General features: G+C 41.0%; 2 protein-coding genes across 2 annotated transcripts in view; both read right to left on the bottom strand.

Annotated features, from left to right (window-relative positions):
- Positions 1-15,515, bottom strand: part of TULP3 (TUB like protein 3) — a 32,326-nt gene extending 16,811 nt beyond the window's left edge. The window contains 2 exon segments of the mRNA XM_066341047.1: positions 2,119-2,170; positions 15,342-15,515. Of these exon segments, the coding sequence (XP_066197144.1) occupies positions 2,119-2,170; positions 15,342-15,382 (93 nt within the window). The 5' untranslated portion in view covers positions 15,383-15,515.
- A 102-nt stretch (positions 15,516-15,617) lies between these two features.
- Positions 15,618-20,791, bottom strand: RHNO1 (RAD9-HUS1-RAD1 interacting nuclear orphan 1). The gene is made up of 3 exons (XM_066341046.1): positions 20,570-20,791; positions 19,107-19,375; positions 15,618-16,422 (listed from the first exon to the last, which is right to left on the bottom strand). Exons 2-3 carry the CDS (start codon positions 19,272-19,274, stop codon positions 15,778-15,780), a joined length of 813 nt encoding a protein of 270 aa, XP_066197143.1. The 5' UTR covers positions 19,275-19,375; positions 20,570-20,791; the 3' UTR covers positions 15,618-15,777.

The raw sequence follows: 20,791 nt of genomic DNA, 5'->3' as shown, positions 1-20,791 counted from the left end.
TTCCAACCACTCCAGCCTTGAAGGTGCAATCCTGGGCTACTCAGTCCTAACCCTAGCAGACCATGCAGGATGGATCCTAGCCAGGGAACATCCTCTCCTCTTCCAGCTGCCCCTTAGCCCCTGCTGGGGCACCGGTGACAATGGCACTGATGTGGAGTAGTGCAGCACACCAGGTGCATTCAGAAACACACCAGGCTTCGTGCTCCCCCTGCACGGGGAGATGGCAGCATTGCACTTGGGGCTGCAGATGCCTCAGAAAAATCTTCTACTAATGAGGAAATAAGTACTGCCTGAGCAACCACACACCCTTGCCTAAAGGAGAAGGCAGTAGTCCAGGAGGAAAAAGCATCCTGGCAGGCAGGCCGAGCTGGCCCACAGAGGGAACTTGATGTCATGCACTATTATAAATAATATTTTACTGCAATTACAGGGTTTCCAAACCCATCACAAAGATGGATAGACAGCAAGTCTCTGCTATGGCTTATTCCAGATTCTCTGTATGACCAGAAATTCTGTATATGATCCTGCTGGGATTAAAACATTCTGCATTTTAAATTCCAAATCCTGCAACTGTTTATGATAAATTAATCACACAAGGCATCAGCTACACCAGCAGTGACCATCATATTTAGTAGTGAATCTCCTATTGACATTTTTTCCTTCAGAAAGCATAGTACTAGTCATGTAAAAGTAGACCTTAAAACTAATATTCAACCTAATTCTAGAATCCTAAGTTAGAGACTGTTAGCACTTCTCATAAATCTCATTTGCAAAGGGCAGGGTGTTAAAATACCTATAGTAAAATTTTCTAGCTGTTTCTTTTGCGGATGATTGCAACCTCAACCAAATCCAAGAAAGATGGAAACAAATTTGCGAAAGGGAACAAATATTTAAACTGACCTCTTCAGGATGCAATTGACAGCTGCTCTGAGGGAATTCCACCGAGCCCAGCAGTTTTATTTGGGAGAAATAGCCATGCATCCCCACAGCAAGGCCTGACACTAAGCAAACACTGATCACAATACTCAGCACTAGCGACCGTGATTATTACCAGCTCATGACCCAAGACCAGTTCTAAAACAGACCCTGAGGTTCATCACTAGGCAGTCAGACTACCCTTAGCTTTGGAACTTCTTACCAAATGGCATTTGACACCAAATGCTGTTTTATAGATTATTTGAATTAAATCTATTTTAAATAAATTGTTTATTTGGTTTTAAACAAGTGTCCATTTGATAGTCTACAGATAAAGGATTATTGTAGCTTCCACAAATATGGCTAACATATATTTTACCTCTTGACTCTAGAGTGTTTAGATATAGACTTAGATAAGTTAATAATAAATTCAGTGCCTGAAGTCAAAGCCTAGCAAACTCAGACTATAAATAATGACCAGGTTCTGGTAAGAGGATTATTACCTACTGCAACAGTTCCTGAAGACTGTAGTGTCTGGACTTAATAATCCTCAGCTGAGAAAGCACCTTCCTAAAACCATACTTTAATTGAACAAGCAGAGTGTTAATGCAAGACAGTGATCTGTGGTCCATGTGAAATGCTCAGTCAGGGAATCATAAGAGTCTCACATCTTCTAATTATTTATAAGCATTTGAAATTTCACAGAGAAAGAATATTAAGGATGGATACTTCACTGCTTTGAAGAATATGGTTGTGTAAGTGTCCAGCAAACAGCACTTCAAAAACTGAGACCATAACCTAATAATTGACCCATGCTTGGCTGTAAATATCTCACTGTAGGAACAAAAAATGTCAGGAGAGGCTGGAAATCCTTCTCAACAGGAGTGTTAAAGAGATTGTTCTATAGGAGGGTGAAACTGTTCCTTTATGCCTAAAATGGATAATTCCCTGCAGTCTTCCCATCTTTCAATTTTTTCCTGCTCTCTAGCAATTCAATCCCAATGAAATAAGAGAACATATGAAAAAGAAATTTATCAAACACATCAAGCCTACAAGCCATGGCAAGGTTGACTGAACTAATAAAACCATGAAAATCTTCAAAGTTCATTAGACCAGCCATCTTTAGCACTTCACCCATTTCTCAAGTCTCTAGAGGGCTGATTTCCTATGCTTATTTTTACCAGCTTCAGCACTGTAATTTACCTGATTCTGTAGTTTCAGCTGTCGTAGTTTCATGCTTTCATCCTCAAAGATGCTGCAAAAGCAAAATAAACAAATGGTTAATTCTCACTATTAAACAGTTTGCATTACAAGAGCATAGGCTATTCTCAGACAACTTCATCATCAACACTTAAAATGACTGTTAGACATTACTTCCATCTCACATGAAGACCAAGACACAAGGTATTAAAAATGAAACATCATCTTCTGTCATAAATAAGATGGAATTCTGGTTTAGTCCCCTTACTAAACCATTCTGAAAAGATTTTGAAAGCACCAAAGGCTTCATTACTGGTAGATGGATTACAAACCTTTGTTGAGGGGGGGCTAGGAGACAGTTTACACCTGAAGGTTTAACACAGTTCAGATTGATTCAGTAAAGTCCCTGCTCCTTCATAGGATACCTGATTCCACATTAAGTCAGTTTTGTGTTGGAATCAAGCCTACATAATTTTCTCCTCCTGCAAGACATTCCAGAACTACTGGTAATACCTGAGAGAATCTGTGTTTGCAACATCTGACATCAATTCCTAAAGGTAAAAAAAGAATGATTTCCCTATATCAGTATTTTATAGATAATTTCCTAAGAACTCTGATTTTTTGTTCCAAGTTGTGTTCCATGTAGACTTCCCATTTGCTTTCATATGATAATGAATTATTACATAAAATGCAATTTAGAGCAGTCATCCTCACAAAGGGGAAATGTTACTTGACTATTAAGAACATATTCTACCAACCATAGTTGTGTTCTGTCCTTCAACACAGCTTTGACAAAGACCTCTCCAGAGGTAAGAAAGCAACAGGAAAAGATACTTAATGTGGGAAAGAGACCAACATTATATATTTATTAATAGCATCAGAAAAGCAAGGCAAGGCACAATTTCAATTTAAACAGGAAATTCTCTGTCTGGTCTAGGTATCCATAAATGTCCAGTGATGTGAAGTCATAAGCTGGCAGCCAGTGCTGATATAACCCTAACAAGGAAAACCAGAGATGGAGAGAGAAGGAGAGAGCAGAGCTGGGGTTTCTGCAAAACACGTGCCATGGAAATTGGATTACAGCTCTCAGAGCTAAGGAGAGAAGAAAAGTCTGAGTTCCCTCAACCCCTAGCAAACCCATGTTTGACTCAACTTCAGGCAAGCAGACAACAAATCCTTAAAGACAAATTACCCCGGTAAACGCAGATCCTGCCCCGGAAGGCTGAAACCTGCACAAAAGAATTCTGTATCCACATCATATATAACACTTGTATACTCTAGAACTGATACTAATTGTCCAACTAGTGGTATTTTAACAAGTTACAACTGCCATTTCTTTATACTCCACAGTTTCCTTACTTTTATTCTTATTTTTTTCTAATGCATTTGAAGTATCACACAAGAGGTCAAGAACTTGAAAATATCTTGTTTCTAAAAAGTGATGTTACCCCTCACATGCACCTGTAATACATAGTGTCTTGGATTCTACGGGAATGGAGGGCCTGGAAAAATTAGTGTCTTTCTTGATAGGAAAGGAGAGCTTTTGTGTAGCCCCAAGGCACAGTTAGAGTAATACAGTCATCTTCACTTGAAAACAGCCACAGCTTAAGAAAGAAACAAGCAGAAGAACATCTACTAAGTGCAGCACAATATGTAACAGTCGTCACACAAAACTTCAGTACAAAGGTGACATGCTTATTATTTAGAGCATAGATAATGGAAAAGGCCACCTTCAGCAAAGTCTGAAAACAACTGAAAGTTCCACTTAAAATATTCATGACAAAAAATACCCAGCCCCCCCTCAAAAAACAAACAAACAAAATGAAACAAAAAAAACCCCGAACACCACAGAGGGGGAAAAAACCCTAAAAGGGTGAGGGAATAGTCCTTATCTTCTCATACACCTACTGACTTAAGAAATTGATGACAGTTGTTAACTGAGTCAAGAGTTCGCTATAAAGCAATCTAGGTACCTGCAATCAACAGCAGACTTACAGACGTGTTCTGATGGACACAAAGGTGTCCTGTGTAGATACAAGCTGCTATCTGTGCTTTTGTTGCTTTTCCTAGCAGAAAACATACCCCCAAAACAATTTGAGTCTCTTCTTTAGAAAATCAGAAGAAATAAACACTACGACTTTAGGGAATAAGTTTACAAGGTTTCCTTTCTACCTGGAAGATGACAAAGTGCTGAAATAGTAGGACTTGCACATTTGCCTTGTTGAAATCTCCAGTGAAAATTATTTACTTTGTATGTTAAATTATTTTCTACCCAGATTAAAATAGTTACATTATGTAACAGGAGCATACACAGACTACACAGTGCCTCAACTCTGGCCACTTAACTTATGCTTGAACATAAAGATTCTAACAGGTCACAGAGCGTGTTAAAGCAAAAAAGATAACAAAGTGTTCTCTCTTACCGTTTACCTTTAAACACAGACCAAATTGCTGAGTAGCAGGCAAAACAAAATGAAAGCAACCTTCAATGCTTTTCATTTCAAAGTGCAAGGATTCACACAAGCAGTAAAATAAAAAACCTAGACTCATGAGCAATGTAGGATTAGAAAATTAGCTTAAAAACACTCCTTCACAATATTTTTATTATTACTCCTGCAACCTTTCTTCCAGGGCTCGTCATTATGAAAGCATAACATAATAATCAGTCAAAAAAGAGATTCCCACACTTCAAAATTTTTCTACCCCCCACAGCAGAGTTGGTGTTATTACAAACTTTAACGGGAAAACACTGCCAGAGTCACTCCCACAGCTCACCACTAAGGAATGTAAGTGGTGTGCACATCCAGCTGCAGGCTTCAAACAGGAATCCTCCTTCAGCTGCACTGACAACACCAGATCCATGTTCTTTGGCTGTGCCCACACCAAAGCACTGCACCCTTTGCTTTCTGTTTGAAGGGTTTATTGCGCAATAAGAAATAAATATCCATCAGGAAGAGGAAAATAAGCGGAATTTTCATAGCTACAACACCACAGTTAAGAACAGGGGGAAAAAACCCCAAATGCCAAACCAGTTGCCCATTTACCCTTAAGAAATAAAAACTGGAAAATTTCCAGCAGTCTGTATCAATGTCCTCTCCCCAATCACAGCAGCTAACATGAGATCCTGCCCACAGACATCACTGCTACATTTACCAGAATCCACCTGCATGACAGGTAACAGACACATGCCACAGAGAAAGGGAAGATCACCCAGAACATACAAGGAAAGACTAATGATAGTGCAGGATACAGAAAAAAAAGGAGAGTGAGTAAGCAATCTAAATAATATCCAATAAAACACAGAAGAAGATGGCATAATGCAGAGGGATTCACAGATTAACATGGAGCAAAAAAATTTTAACTGGTAGCATCTCAAATTCCTACTGAAATCAGAATCAGCCTGGTTTTCATTTTATAATTGAAATTAAAATGTTGCAATAGAAATATGCAACAAATTTGTTATAAATGTATTTGGTCTTTCCTAACCATTTTCAGAACAGCAAACAACCACACTGAAGACATAACTCATAGATTATTTAACAGATATTCATATATGCAACTGAAGCTTCCTTTTTGTGTGGTTTATTTTCCTTTCTATAAAAAAGGCACACTATATCTATTGACAGTTCTTTCAGAATGGACATATTTTTCAACAACTCTGAAATTGGCATTACAAACTGTGGATAGGCAGAGGTAACACTTGTTTTCATTGCAGCTTGTCTGTGTTCCTGAATATGCTGTACTTGGAAAAAAAACAAACAACCAACCAAAATACTTTTATTGTAGGCACTTGGCAATAATCACCATCGAATCAGCCAAACACAAATTCACAGTATAATCCAACTCCAAGAACAATGAAAAGCCCTGATATTAAAGCAGAATGTAAAAAATAAAAGCAATCCACCAGCCCAAAAATGTTCTTCCATTCTGTCCAAGGTCCACACAAGGGAAAGGACTGAAGAACCAAAGAGAGTTCAGCAGAAAGCTGAACAAATTGACCAAGTACTGGAAAGTGCACCTCTTACCATGATTGCAATGCATCCTACAGTTTATTCAAGAGAAAATCAGTTCCATGGATTTGAGGGTACAGATGACATTGATGAGAGAGAAGACAAAAAAATCCAGACACAAATACTGAAGCTAAATAAATTCAGATTGCAAATAATTTTTTATTTAACACTGTGACTGATGAAACATTAAGATAATTCATGGAGAGCTGTGGATTTTTAAGAGAAAACAACAGGTTTTAATCAAGCTTGAATATCATTATGTTATAAGTTGCTGTTGTAGACCAAGGCTATGGTTTGCCTCCTATTTCAGGTGTGGTTATCCCAGATGGGAGAGCTAAGCATTCTTCTTTCAAGTTATTTCAGTTAAAACCCCTTTGTATGCTGTTGAAGCTAAAAAGGAGGCAAAAACAAAACAAAAAAGGTTGTCTTCATCATGGATCATGGACTAGTTTTGGAAGGAATTGACTGGCTGTAGTTGAGGAGAGGCAATAAGCAGAGAAAGAAAGAAAGGCAACAGGAAAGAGCAGCCTGTAGAGATAAAATGTTCTACATGACTCATTGCTGGAAAGACAGATCTGAAATAAGTTAAACAAAGGAAAATACCACGATAGGTTTCCCTGCATTCAGCAAAATGTACATTCTTCATATTCCACTAAAGAAATACTATACTCAGTTTCTCCTCCTAAACAAACAATGCAGCAAAGCCTTGCAGATTTAAAGGTTTCCCAGTTAGTTAAACCCGCCCTGCAATTCAAGTAGTTAAAGGTTTGGTAAAGAAAAAGTAAGTTTGGCTACCTCTTTTAAGAAGAAGGTCAGATTAGCTGACAGAAGCAGACCCCACTCCAAACTTAAATGAAAATCTGACCCAAGAGAAGGAAAGACAACTTGTTTTGCCTTTGAACTGTTCCTTATAGCACATATAAGTACTGTATATGCACTCAATTCTTGGTGAGAAAAAACTATGGAATTATTACCTATATGTGCATAGCTCTAGGAAAAATATGAAAGTTTCAGATTGTCCATAGTTTGGCCAGAGAGATTCAGAAAAAGTGTTTCAGCAGAAACTTACAGATCATTTTAAAGTGAACTGGATCTTGAGTTTATTGTGCCTTTTTACAAAACAAGCTTGATATTTTTGTATCAGTCTGACACAGAAATCGGTTTCAGAAACACAATATTTAGATACTAGTGGGAACATGAACCTATATACTAATAATCAAGATCCTTAAATTTTCAGTTGTTTCCATTGCTCTACTTCTTTTAAAGGAGCCCCAAGGCACAGCAACACAATTTCGGTCCACAAATCTTCCTACTTTCCCAATATCTTATGTTCCATTTCTCACTCTACAGGACTGCTTCCATCAGGAGTCTTACAAAGCTCATATAACCCCTTTTCCTTTACAGGACAATTTATTAATGTGGTAGCAGCAGTTATGTCTCTGAGCATACTCCCAGAACTTAAAAATCAGGGGATGAGAAGAATGTGGCTTGTGGCCCACATCTTCATCCACTAGATTCTATTTTTAGCTGTAGAAGTGCAAGTAAAAGCAACTTCAGTAAGAAATGTGGAGTCAGGTGGTGTGAAAATGTTTTCACTCTTAACCCTCCAAGAAACTTTGCTGGGGACTATTCTCTTCTGAACTATAGCTATGAAAGAAAACAGAAGCTGTAGAAAAAAACATTAGTTGAAGAAGGATTCTTATATTTCAAAATATAGATTCCAAACAAAATCGCAATACTGTCTCTGGAAACTTAAGGAATAAAATTTATCAGTAATGCACCTTCCAATCCACAAAAGGGTGGAGTCCTGACACAGCCGTAATTGGACATTTTTTTGGAAAATGCATTGCATAGCATCCATAAGAGTGAAGGTTACCAAATTTTTCTGCCTTTCCCAAGGCAGATGACTGGGGGAGTTTTGGCAAAGACAGGATATTCTTTTCTTCATAATTAATTAGCAGTAACTCTGCTTATTAATTACCCATAAAATGCCACATCTATTTTCAAGTGACATGGCTGAAGTTGCATCAACATTTCATTAAATTCTTTTTAAGCAGGTGATGCCCTTATTGAAGTAAGTTTTAGTGCATCTGCCTTTTGTACAGAAATCAGTGAAATCAGTTTGACCTTTGATCCCTCTGCAGCCCAAAACCACTTATGCCAATAGAATACTGTTTTGAGAAAGGGTTCACAAAATTTGTTTGGAAAGTTTTTCACCTACTGAACATATTATGAGAACAATGACATGGAAAGAGTGAACACCTAGTTTTGGAAGCAATTCTGAATGAGTGAATAAAAGACTATCTTGGATGTGCTTTAGTATAGAAATGATGTCCCACACAATAGAGATTGAATAAGATTTATCTCAGAATATTTGAAAGTAAGTATAAAGTGAACCAATAAGAAGAATAAACTCAACTGCCAGACCAGTGTGGATTGAGGGAGCAACTAGAGACAAGCACTGAGATCTGCATATCCTACTTAATTTCAAAGTATACCTGAATCCACTACACATTCCTGACTTGAATATTCCATATTCCAATAACTTGTACCAACTACCTGAACAATTTAGAACTTAAAGATCAATTTACAACTTAAAAAAAATCCTAAAGAACCAAAATGGCAAGATAATCCTTTAAAACTTCTGCTTCTACCTACCTGCAGGCTTAAAATGAATTTTTAATGACAAATTATAAGCTTTTTATTTTGAAAGGCCCACAGATCAGAAGCATGTCAAAAATACCAAAATTAAAACACCCACTATCTGCCCTTCCCTGCCACCCAATCCCCTAAAAAAAAAAACCCCAAAAAACCAAAACCTGAAAAGAATGGTGAACTGAAGAATATAAGTATATTCTTTGTGTGTATCTATGTGGATATGGGTATGTTTCACCTATATTGTGGCAAAACAGCTGCCCCAACAACTCATCGCAACAGGAATACTGTGCTGAAGAAAGGAATTCAAGCAAAAACTAATCCAGAGAGCATGTGGTACAAACATTATTTGCTATAAAACATTAACAGGTTAATAATTATTTTTGTTGGCTAAACCCACAAAAGGAGTGAATTTAATGCAAGCCTATCCTTGCAGCACTACACTTTCCATACTTGCATCGATTTTGGGGTGTTCACATGCCAAACATAACTAAGGTAAATAATGGTGCAGTTTAGTATTGACTGTCCACAGCCAAGTCAATGGAGAGGAAAAAAGGATTTATTGATATAGGACACACAAGCTTCCATTTTCTTTACAGTACTTGTTCCAGTGATTTTGTAAGATAAAATGGAACTGTGTGGGCAAAGGAAAATGACCATTCAAAGATCACACTTTCCTAAAGTTTCAAAATGGTATCTGTGAAAGCACAAAACCCCAGTACAAAATTATCATCTCAGAAGTGCAGTGGGACATTCTCTGCACTATTACACACCAATTCAAATACACCTCCAATAAGGAAGAAATAATATTCAGGTGGATTAAAAGAGGAACCTGCTAGTAAAGTAACAGAATATTGAGAAATGTAAGGGCCATAGGAAAAAAAGCTGAGTTATGGTTAAACAAAGAATAAAGCATGTGCTGTTTGTTGAGATTCATTTTTCAAAAACTGATTCACATTGTTTTGGTGGACAAGAAGTTTATCAGGAGCCAGCAATTCACTCTCTCAAGGCAAAGGTGGCCAACAGCATCCTGGGCTGCATTAGGGAAAGCACTGCCAGCATGTGGAGGGAGTGACACCACCCCTCTGCTGGTGAAGGCTCACACAAGTGCTGCATCCAGTTCTGGGCTTCTGGAGCAAGAAAGAGATGGACATCCTGGAGCAAAACCAGCAAAGGGCCACAAAAGTGCTTAAGGGACCAGAGTATCTTTTGCATGAGGTGAGGCTGAGAGAACTGGGCCTCGAGAAGTTAAGACTCAGGGGGTAACTTATCCATGTGTTGCTTATCCACAGCTGATGGAAGGATGTAAAGCAAATAAAGCCAGCAGTGCCTACTGACAGGACAAGAGGTGATGGACACAAACTAAAGCACATGAAATTCTGCCAACATCAAGAAAAAAAAAATCCAGAGAAAGTGTGAAATACTGGAACAGATTGCTCAGGTAGAGGCTCCATCTTTGGAGATATTCAAAACCCAACTGGACACCATTCTGTGCAATCTGCTCCAGCCAACTCTGCTTAAGCAGCAGGGTTGCTCCAGATCATCTCAAGAAGTCCCTTCCAGCATCTGTGATTCTGCCTGGTTGAGTTCTAGAGATCAGAAGTTTAGATCCCAGGTGTGAGAGCACAAACTAGATGACAATAAAAATTACAGGCCATTGCAAGAAAATGCAACAGGAATAAAAGCATCATGAAAGGGTTACATATTGAGCTCAGAGCTACTCTGACTACTGTATTGCTTGGTGTTTTACACACCATTCAAAAGGTGACTTATCAAGTACAAAAGATTAGCACCTCTTACTCAGAAAAAGAGAACAGAGCAAGGAAAATTAATCAGCACTCTCTGGACAGAAGCTAGTATGACTTCTACTTGGACTACAGAGAAGAGTGCACTCAAAAACCTGTATCATTCCCTACTATATTACACTGGGAGAACAGAAAGGAGATTTCTGTTTTCCTTAGCCAGAAGTCTCAAATAAATTCATTTCTGCAAACCTAAAGCAAAAAGAGTATTCTTCCTCTGGAAGGAAGGCCAAGAGAAGCCAGAAATCCACACAAGCCATTAACCATCAAAGCCATCATCAATGCTGGGAGGGTGGCACAGAGGAACACAGTCTAAGAATAGGCACATAAACTTATAACTTAAGCGTGCAGCCAAACAGGGGGTTTCAACTGGGTTTTTATTACAATTATTTTTTAAAAAAAGACATACAAAGAACCTCCTGTCAGGCATATTCCTTCAAGAGTTCACAGCTGGTGACTCCATGACTCAGGACTTTCCAGCTCCTAACCACCATGACAACTGCAGAGCACTATGCTTCAGGTTTATTCAGTTGAACCTAATGAAACTTAGGTTTCTGCCCAGGAAAAGAAAGAGAAATTTATTCCACAAGCAGAATTCCACTTTTCTATTTAACTACATGCTTCAAATCCCCATGGTCATTTCACTTTCAGAAACACCTCTGCCCAAGGAAAGAGGAAAGCAAAATCCCCAGGGGGTTGAAATTCTGTCTCCTGTGATCTTCTGTTTGTGAATTATTAAACCTTGCCTGTCACTTTTGTTGATGTTGTACCTCATTACAACAGGAAGCCAGTGAAATGTAGAGCAGCCATTATTCTCTCCTAGCCACAAAGGCAGCAGTTAAATAGCACGTGCTATGCTTAACCCACACCAGGTAACAAAACTCAAAATTCCCTGAAAACAAGTGCATTACCCTTGACAAGATGAATTGCACTTATCTAGTAGTATTTCAAACTAAAAATAGGAAAAAGAGCATGAAATTTTCTGAACTGACACTCTAGAACCAATTGTCAACCTTTATTCCCAGTCCAGATTTTTTTTTTTATTTTAGAAAAATTGAAAGGGAAAACCATTAAAGAGACAGAAACAGCAAAATGTCATTTCCATCTCAAACTGGGTGACTTGGCAAGATGTCACTGCTAGATTTTAATTCTTGTTCTTTTTTTGCCTCAGATATCACATAAGAATGCAAAGTCAGAAAGGAATGTAGAAGCACCCAGACTCATAAAGCAAGAACACAGGCAGTTAAGAGTTCAAACATCCCACAGAGTGTGTTTTAAAGAGCACTAAGAGTTGGCGTAAATGTTCTTGCAGCAGTCTAAGGCAACATCTCCAGGCATATCAGCAAATCCACTTAGAAGAGAATTTATCCCATGACCCAATTACAACACAGTTTTATTTTGGAGATCACTCAGCTGTGCCTCAGCAACAAAGCAAGAGTCTGGAGCTATCCCAGTGCAAGCCTGGCTGCAGAAAGTTTTCACACATACAAAGCCATAATTATGTTAGGTCAGTGCATTTGTCCCTCCTACAAATGCCACATCAACAGTGGTTAAGAAAAAGAAAGGGTCACCAGTAACCTAAATTCTAGGTGATAAGAGATGGGAAAAGAGTTAACTAGAAACTAAAGAGATAATTCAAACAAGGTTCAACTTTAGGATACCTCTTTGCAATTACCAAGTGAATCTCAAATTTTATTTGGAAATTGTAGTCACACATTATTGCCTTTTCTCTCCTGGCACTGCTTTCTACATCACAAGAAGTGAGATGATTCCTTCATTCACATTAACAGCAGCAGCATCAAATTGCAAAAGCTTTTCCATTGAATCTGTACTCCAAGGAGTACATGTCAACCACACTTATAAAATATTTACAGGTTTATCTCACTTTGGACAGATTTCTTCATTATAATATTTAGAGCTGAAAGGGGTGACGCAAACAGGATATTAAGCCAATTCTTGTTAATCTGAGAATAAGATTTGCAGAATTTTAAGTCCTAGAATTTAACAAACATTGCTTGGTAATTTCAAGAAGGTCACCCACCGGTGGCTAAATAAAAATACCCAAGGACCATGAGAGATGCTGAGAGGCTTTTAAAAGGAATTTTCAACTTCTCTGTCTTCTCTGGCTTACAGGTACAGCTAAAATAATTAGCAAGGTATTTTGTATTTTTTCTCCTCAAAATCATAATCATGGTGCATTTACAAAATACTCAAGCCTAGCAGGCATGGAGATTCCTGACAACCTCAACCACATTCAGCTTTTTAAAATGTGGAAAGGGCTTTTGACTGGACAACAGCATTACTTTTGAAGTTTTCAACTTCTCTTAATCTGTGGGCTCTAAATGTTTTGAAAATCGAGCTTGTTTGCAACAGACTATTTTCCTTTATTAACTTTGGGAGACACTGAGGAAGTATCCCAGAGTTCCTGAGTTCACAATCTGAAAGCCACTAACAGATTAATGTCTGGACCCCAAGGAAGCATCCAAATGAGGGCAGGACCACTGTAGCTAACACCCAGTTTTTTAATCTCTGCAGACTCAGTCAAAATTTTTGCCTCTTGAAAATTATGCTCCTCTTACATGACACCTGCAAGTCAGAAGCTGAAGCATATTTGGAATGCAGTGTGTGGGAAGCTTTAAGTGTTCCTGTAAGCTGGGTGATTGGTGCGCAAAAAGGCAAAGTCCATTGGTCTCTGAGATTCTAAAACACATACTACCATAAGAAACACATTTCCTTCACAACATTTTAAAAGCTCACAATGATTTAGAATTACTTTTATACCTGAATGTCTCTACAGTAATAACTTCATGGTAAGTCTCCAAACGGACTTTCCCAAATAAGAGAGAAGGACTAGCACTTATCAGAACCCTGAAATGGCAATATCAAGCTTATCATTTTCTAAAGCATTAAGACAGTTATGTCATGTCTACCTGAAAGCCAAACTTTAAAATGAAGTTGAGCAATTTCAGTTGCAGACAGCTCCAGTAGAAGAAAGTTAACACAACACAGCGTTTGCAAGTAACAGCCTGTGGATGGCCTAAATCCAAGATCTCTCCTGACTATCCATCATCATGTATATCACAGCACACTTACAAAACAGTATGCATTAAGTTTTGACTGCTAATATTCGACTATTTCTGTCCATCAGAAATAAAATACTTTCAGTACCTTTATATGTATTTTTCACATGGCTCAAAAGTAAAGGCACTCCACCCCTGGGGGGAAAAATGGCAAAAAAAAACCTGCTGCCAACAAGTTCTCAGGTACAGCTTTGTTGAGCTTTACTCCTAGTGTCTTCACTGCCATGAAGTGCCAGTTTCTACGTATCACATCTAACTTTTCTGTAAAATTCACTGTTTAGGTAACTGGCAACTATTCTACCAGTCATCAGTTCTACTAACCAGATTAGTGACTTCTGGATAATTTACTATTTTTGTCCCAGAAAAAGAAGAATCTTCCTAAGAACACAGACATTTGTCTTCATCGAATTCATTACAATGCTGATGAACACTCCAACTTCAGAGTCAGACTCCTAAAAATAACAAGCCTTCTAGATCTATTTAAAAACTATATACCTTTCTTTAGGTTCTCGTATTCCAGTTTTCTTACCTTAACCATGGGGACTAAGAAAGCTAAAAAATTGGACATTTCTTTAATAAACTGGGATGGGAGGGAAGCAGCTATCCCATGAACTGCCATTATCATTAATCTGTTTCTGTGGGGCGCCCATAAAGTTACCCAAGACAAGTTTCTTCGCAGAAAGAAATTATGCCAGTAGAACTGCTACCAGAAAAGCAGCATTATTTCCTGTAGCATCAACTCTGTCAGACTTAAAGGTCTACTGTGCAGGGAAATTTACACATATCTGGGCATCATTTCCTTAAAAATTGTTTCCAGAACTGCTAGACAACCCGAGGCCTTTCAAGTCGGCATAAAGAAGTAATCTAATATCCCACAGCATATTTGGTGGACCGAGAAACTACAATTAACTCTATTGTTGCTTTTCATCTTCCTTAAATTACAAAATGTAACAATGTATATAATTTAAAAACTGTTTCTCTTCCACACTGTGTTCATTATCATTTAACTATCCAAAGTTTAGGTTTCTCGCTTTACTTCTTCCTATACAGAGGCACAAAGAGTTTTCTGAGTTTTTTGCAATCACACCAATTCTGCCAAAACCCGTTTTCTCTGCTTGCCAGTATACTCACATCTAATTTCAAATAATTTCGGTTTTGAGCTACTTAAGTGCCACAAGCATAAAGCCTTTCCAAATCCGCTTCTCCATAGTTCATAGCTGTTTTTCCTATTACATCAGTTGAGTTCATTTCAGTTGTTCCTCCCTTTTTTCCTTGCAAAGGCACCGCGAGTGATACCAAATACCCACAGAGCTTCATTAGGAGGAGCGGAGGGGCTGAATAACACCGCGAAGCCGCTTCACAGCAGCGCCTAGAAACCAAGAGCGGACCCAGACACAACAAAACCGGTTTAATCTACAAGTATTCAGACGATGCACACCAACGTTGAATAATGAAGCGCATAAAACACACCCGCCCATAAAACAGCGGCACGGCTGCCGCCCGCCTGCGGGACGCGGGCGTTACCGGGGCAGCGCCGACCGCGTGGCCGCTGCCGTGCGGCTCCGCCCGCCCGGGCCCCGCTGCGGCCGCTCATCCCGGCACCGGGAGCTGCTGCCACGCCAGGCGGCCCCCGCCCAGGCCAGTTTGGTCCCGGGGCCGCGGCCGCCAGCCCCGCTCACCTGCGGGCGGCGGGACCGCCCGGCTCCCCCGCTCCGTCCATCGCGGCCCCGCCGTTGCTATGGGCCCCCGCTCGCCGCTGCCCTTAGCAACGGCGCGCGGCACTGAGGCGCGCCGCCATTGGCCGGGGCCGCGAGCACGCCGCCCGCCGATTGGCCCGGGCGCCGCGCAGGCGCAGAGGAACACAACGGCCGCCCCCGTGCCGCCCCGCCGCCTCCGCCGGGAGCTGCGTGGGGCAGCGGGTCCGTCCCACACACAGCGGCCCGAGAGAGCCCCCTGTCGCCATGACCCTCCCCGCGCCCGCCCCGGCGTTTCTCGGAGGCTCTGGCAGGCGCAGTAGAGGGCTTGGCTGAAATCACGTCCCCTCTTCAGCCCCCGAAGCGCCGTGGCCCGTTTGGGCGTGTCCTTGCACGCCGCAGAGTTGCTCCTCCCGCCAGGTCAGGTGTGGGTCTGGCTCCGCGAGAGTTCCATGTTTGCCTTCACCAGGATGTCCGCGGCGCTCAGCTTCCCTTGCTCCCGCAGGTACTTCATTATGTGAGGCCGCCGTCTCCAGGTGACTTTCACTCCATACTCGTGCTCGGGAGTGTCTGTAACCAGTACTGCCGCCGCCTCCCCTCTCCCACAGGGATCAATGCCAAATGCCAGCTCTTTTTCTGGACGCCAGGCATGACTAGTTTGTGATAGAGTGTTGCTGTATCTCCCATTCCTTGGGGAAGGAACCTGTGCAGCCTCTGCATCTGGTGGTGGATTAAGGACTTCTTGCTCCACAGGCTCTCCACAGTTCTCTGGATTCTTCACCTGGATGTTGGCATTTACTGCTGTCCCTTTCTTAGGCTGGTTGTGGGAGCATTGAGCATTCTTTCTCAAGCCTTTTGGATCGTCCAATGGAGGGATTGCACGTCCTTCTGGAGTCTCAAAAGTTAAAGGAGGAAATCTGCAGGCTACAGCTCCTCGCCAAGGTCCTCCTGCTGCATGAAATGAACTGTGGTTGGCATCCTGATTATAGGGCTTGTGAGGACCACGATGCTTCTTCTGGCATGCTTTCAACACCACTGACTTAGTTGTGTCAAATTGTGGGCACACCTCAAGGGAAAGACATAATAATAGGATTATTATTAAGAACCCAACCCTTTTCTCCAGACAAATAATGCCTACATGATTCTACTTCCCCACATTTATTTTTTTCAGTGTGTTCATTGAGTAACCTATTCTGCAGCAAAGCAAATGAGTCACTGACAAAGCTGCTGTGCATGAGGTACCTCTGAACTTCAACATCATGTCCTGCCACTCTTCTCTAGAAAGTCACTGGGGGGCAAGTGAGCTGTTCTCTGACAAATCACAAAGAACTCAAGAAATGAGTTTTAAAGGAAGTCTAAGTGGTGTCTACTCCTGTAACCCCTGCAGATTTAAGAAAGTTCAGAATGGACCCTTTTTCTTTCTGTGTCTTAGCATAACTCAAATACATTCAAAGAACTAAATCCTCAGCCTAGCCAAAAAAAGTAGAGGCTGAAATTGGAGAGCAATACAAAATGATTAAAGAATGCCCACTTAGCTCATCCCCTTACATTATGTTAATATGGTATTCAAAATCTTCCCCCAAAACATCTCTGTTTCAAAACATAGTTAATTTCTGTATTATGGAGGAACAGAACACCCAAAATCCACTTCTACAATCAGCTTTCTATAGAAGAGATGGTCCAAGCTCAACAATCTGTATTTCTTTGAATTATTCTGGATTTGCACTCAAACCCTGGAAATCTTTTTATTACAGCGTTCTTTGTCTTCCTGGTTACCAAGAAAAGAGTCAGACTCTGTTTCAGATTGCAGTTTGCTTTTCCCAAGAGCACACCAAACTGAGTTCTCTACTAACAGATCTCCTTCAGCATTCCTAAGTTGCTATGTAGTTTCCCAAAACACTAAGTGCAGTTCAACAAAGGATGGTGATTGTCTGATGTACAGCTGAACTATTTGAATACAAAGCCTTTGTGCAGGAGAAGAGATGTGATTCTGCAGTAATTGTACGTTGCACATACTTAACAAAGTCCTTGATTTTAAGGATATGGCTTCCTACTCTCAGAGAATATCTAGAGTAGGTTTTACCTATGCAGGAAGCTAACAAAGGAAAAGGTAGATAGTGCCAATAAGAGAGGAGCAGAAAATCAGTTTCCATTGAAACAAGTTGACAGACACTCTCCAGAGAATGCCTCCAGAAGTTACAAACCTACCACAATTGCCAAAATGAAAAATACCTAGCAGCTTCAGTTTCAAACAAGTTTTAGAAGCACCGTATTTTTGCAATCAAAGAGCTACTGGTATGGATGCTTCCACCTCTTCCAAACAAAATGAATGCTTATTCACAGCAGTTATTTTATGTTGCAGCAGCCCTCTTGTTAGAGGGTAGAAATGAGCCAAGACAGACTTCTTGTTCATCACAGCATGAAAAGGGTCCTGGTTTATTCCTCTTTACAGCTCAGCCATCCTGACTCCAGCTGTTCACTGACTCTGGCTGCAGCAAGCTCCTGCTGTAGGTTTCCCTGGCAGCTTCTGACTGCTGGTTATTTCCTGCTAAACCATGACTACATGGATTGGTTTGCAGACTTGGAATACAGGCTTTTACCTGGCTAGACTGTGACTGCAGACCCAAAATGACCTCAGAGCAGGGATTCTCTCTCCCCAGACTCCGGCTTCCATGATTCTCTCCTTTATGCTCATCAAGGTTCTTCCTCCATAATGAGGACCCTCCCCTTACCAGCTCAACCCCTCTTTTATCTCATTCATCCTTATTGGATATAGCTGTTCCTCATCAAGGTTGTATTGGTTAATTAACCAGCTGTTACTTATCAGGGGTGAGGTCACCTGGATACCCCTCTCCTACAATTTTACTTAGTGGTTCAGAAACCATAGAGCTAACTGCCTCAAGCAGATTAAAAAAAAAAAAATAAAGAGGAAAAAATTGAAGATGTTCTACTTCAAGGTGAAGGCATCACAAAAATACCTGCAGTTCAACAGGAACAAAGGAATGTTTCATGCAGGTTTGAAACCACACTTCCTGAGCTTGCTTTGTGATGAGTGGAGTCAAGCAGCAATAATGTTTAAACAGAGCTCCCCTAGGTGATGACTGCTGTTGTGTAGGAACAGTCTGTCTTTGCTGCAACTGTTTGCTTAAAAAAAAAATAAATCTTTACATTACACAATGTAAGGAATATTTTAGGACAGTGCAAACAGTCCCAAGAAAAGGAGCCCATCAGAAGATTGGTATGGAGAGAAAACATTGAAAACACAGAAATGGAAAAGAGGGCAGGTTGGAACAAATTATTCTGAAGTGAAAGCCTATGTTTTCTAAATTTAGCAGTGTCAGATTTAAACAATGCAGCCAGTACTTTAACATGTAACATTCAATTTTTAGCAGTTATTTCAAACACCAAGCCGATAAGAAAAATCTCCTGTAATGTTTATTACATACAGGGTTTTTGGTTGCCAAAGAAATCAGTGTTTTCCTGATGGGAATTATTTTTCTAGAAGACAAATATTCGTTAATCAGTACAGACTGCACACAGTTTATGTCTTCAAATAACCAAGACCTTAGTGCTTATTCTTAGAATGTGAAGCAACTCAAGCACTGATCTATGCTTTAGACTGATAGAGGGAATTCAGGTCTGGGCTACTAATTTTCCATATCTGGAACAGATAACTTTCTGTTAAGATATACAGGAGAAACTTGAAAACTATTGTTGTGGGACAACAGAGGAAAGAGAATTTATACCAACCCAGGCAGCAGAGGTGTTCTGGTCCACAGGTTTTGTAGGCACACGTCTGGGATTCTCAGCCAAACACAGTGGAGTTTCATAACAATGGACGGGTCCTGCCCATGGCCTCTCAAGGAAAATCAGCTCTGCCTTCCTGGCATTGTGGGTGTGCTTCTTCTTTGGAGGCATCAAAAGGTGTGGCAAATCTACTAAGAAACCTCATGATGCTTGTTGGAGCCAATTGAAGAAGGAGGGAAGCACCCCAAGGAGATGCTAAAGGGCTCTCGAATCTGTGGAAGGCAAATAAAGGGTTTGAAGACAGACTTGTTTGGAAATCTCAGATGTAGTTTTTAACAAAGGTGAAACACTTATGCAACAGCCCAGTGTGCACATCTCGAGGCAGACTTTTTCCCAACAGCAGTTCTTGAACCTTTTGTCAATTTTCAGGCAGATTTAGAAATGCACTGCAAGAATGAGAGCAGCTCACCTTCTGATCCAGCTATATCTAATCAGCTATCAAAGGAAAAAAAATTTTAAAACTTATTTCCTTTTTTTTAATTCAATCTGATTTGTAATGCCAAGAAGATATTATAGGGCCAAGATAATCAGAATTCTTTTCCTTTGTTATTACTGACTACGTGTACCTTTTATTTTCAAGAGATTTTAAGTTTTTTACAGAACACAGTTGACATCTCCATCATGTATTCTACAGATCTTGCATAATTTGTTTGTTTTGCCTATGAATAAGCTTGAACTGAAGTAACACTGTGTTTAAATTTCCGTTGGAAAACAGATCAGAGGATCAATTTGGTTGGAAAAGACCTCTGAGAGCATCAAATCCAACCTATGGGCAAACACCGCCATGGCAGCTAGACAATGGCACTAAGTGCTGCATCCAGTTTTTCCTTAAACACCTTCAAGGACAGTGAGTGACTCCACCTCCCTGGGGAGCCCATGACAATGTCTCCTTTCCTGTGAAGAAATTCTTCTACTGGCCAACCTAAACCTCCCCTGGTGCAGCTTAAGACAATATCCCCTTGTTCCATCACTAGATGTCTGACAGAAAAGGCCAGCCCCCGCCTGGCTATACCCTCCTTCCAAGCAGCTGTAGAGAGCAATAAGGTCTCCCTGAGCCTCCTTTTCTCCAGGCTGAACACGGCCAGCTCCCTCAGCCACTCCTCATAGGACTTGTGCTCCAGACCATCTCCGTTGTCCTCCTCCAGACATGCTCCAGCACCTCAATGTCCTTCGTAAAGTGAGGGGCCAGAAGTGGGCATAGCATTCGAGTGCCTCCGCAGTGCCGCGTACAGAGGAACGATCCCTGCCCTGCTCCTGCTGGCCACACCATTGCGGATACAGGCCAGGTGCCATTGGCCACTTGGGCACAGCTGGCTCGTGTTCACCCAACCTGACTCATCACAGACACAGAAATTCGGTAACCCGTCATGAGAAATGGATGAGACTGCAACAGCCTGACTGCTTACCTAAGTCGCAGCGTGCTCAGGGAGTCCTGCGGGCCCCATAGCCCGGGGCAGCCGTGACACACACGTTAAACGGTAAAACTCCGTAGCTCTTCACCAGGAGTCAGCGCAATGCCGGCGGCCCGGGCGCACGGCAGGACTCCCAGCCGCGGGCAGCACGGCTGAAGGAAGGTGCCGGCGCTGCCCCGGGCGGGGCGGGAGCGGCCGCGCCGGGACAGGGACAGG

This window comes from Sylvia atricapilla, chromosome 2 (genome assembly GCF_009819655.1).
Source record: "Sylvia atricapilla isolate bSylAtr1 chromosome 2, bSylAtr1.pri, whole genome shotgun sequence".
Lineage (NCBI taxonomy): Eukaryota > Metazoa > Chordata > Aves > Passeriformes > Sylviidae > Sylvia > Sylvia atricapilla.
This window is presented reverse-complemented; position numbering and strand designations above follow the sequence as displayed.

Coding starts and splice junctions, on each gene's coding strand:
- RHNO1 (XM_066341046.1), bottom strand. CDS start 19,274: ATGCCTCCAAAGAAGAAGCACACCCACAATGCCAGGAAGGCAGAGCTG. Junction 16,423..19,106: donor AGAACACCTCTGCTGCCTGG/GTTGGTATAAAT, acceptor CTTTCCCTTGAG/GTGTGCCCACAATTTGACAC.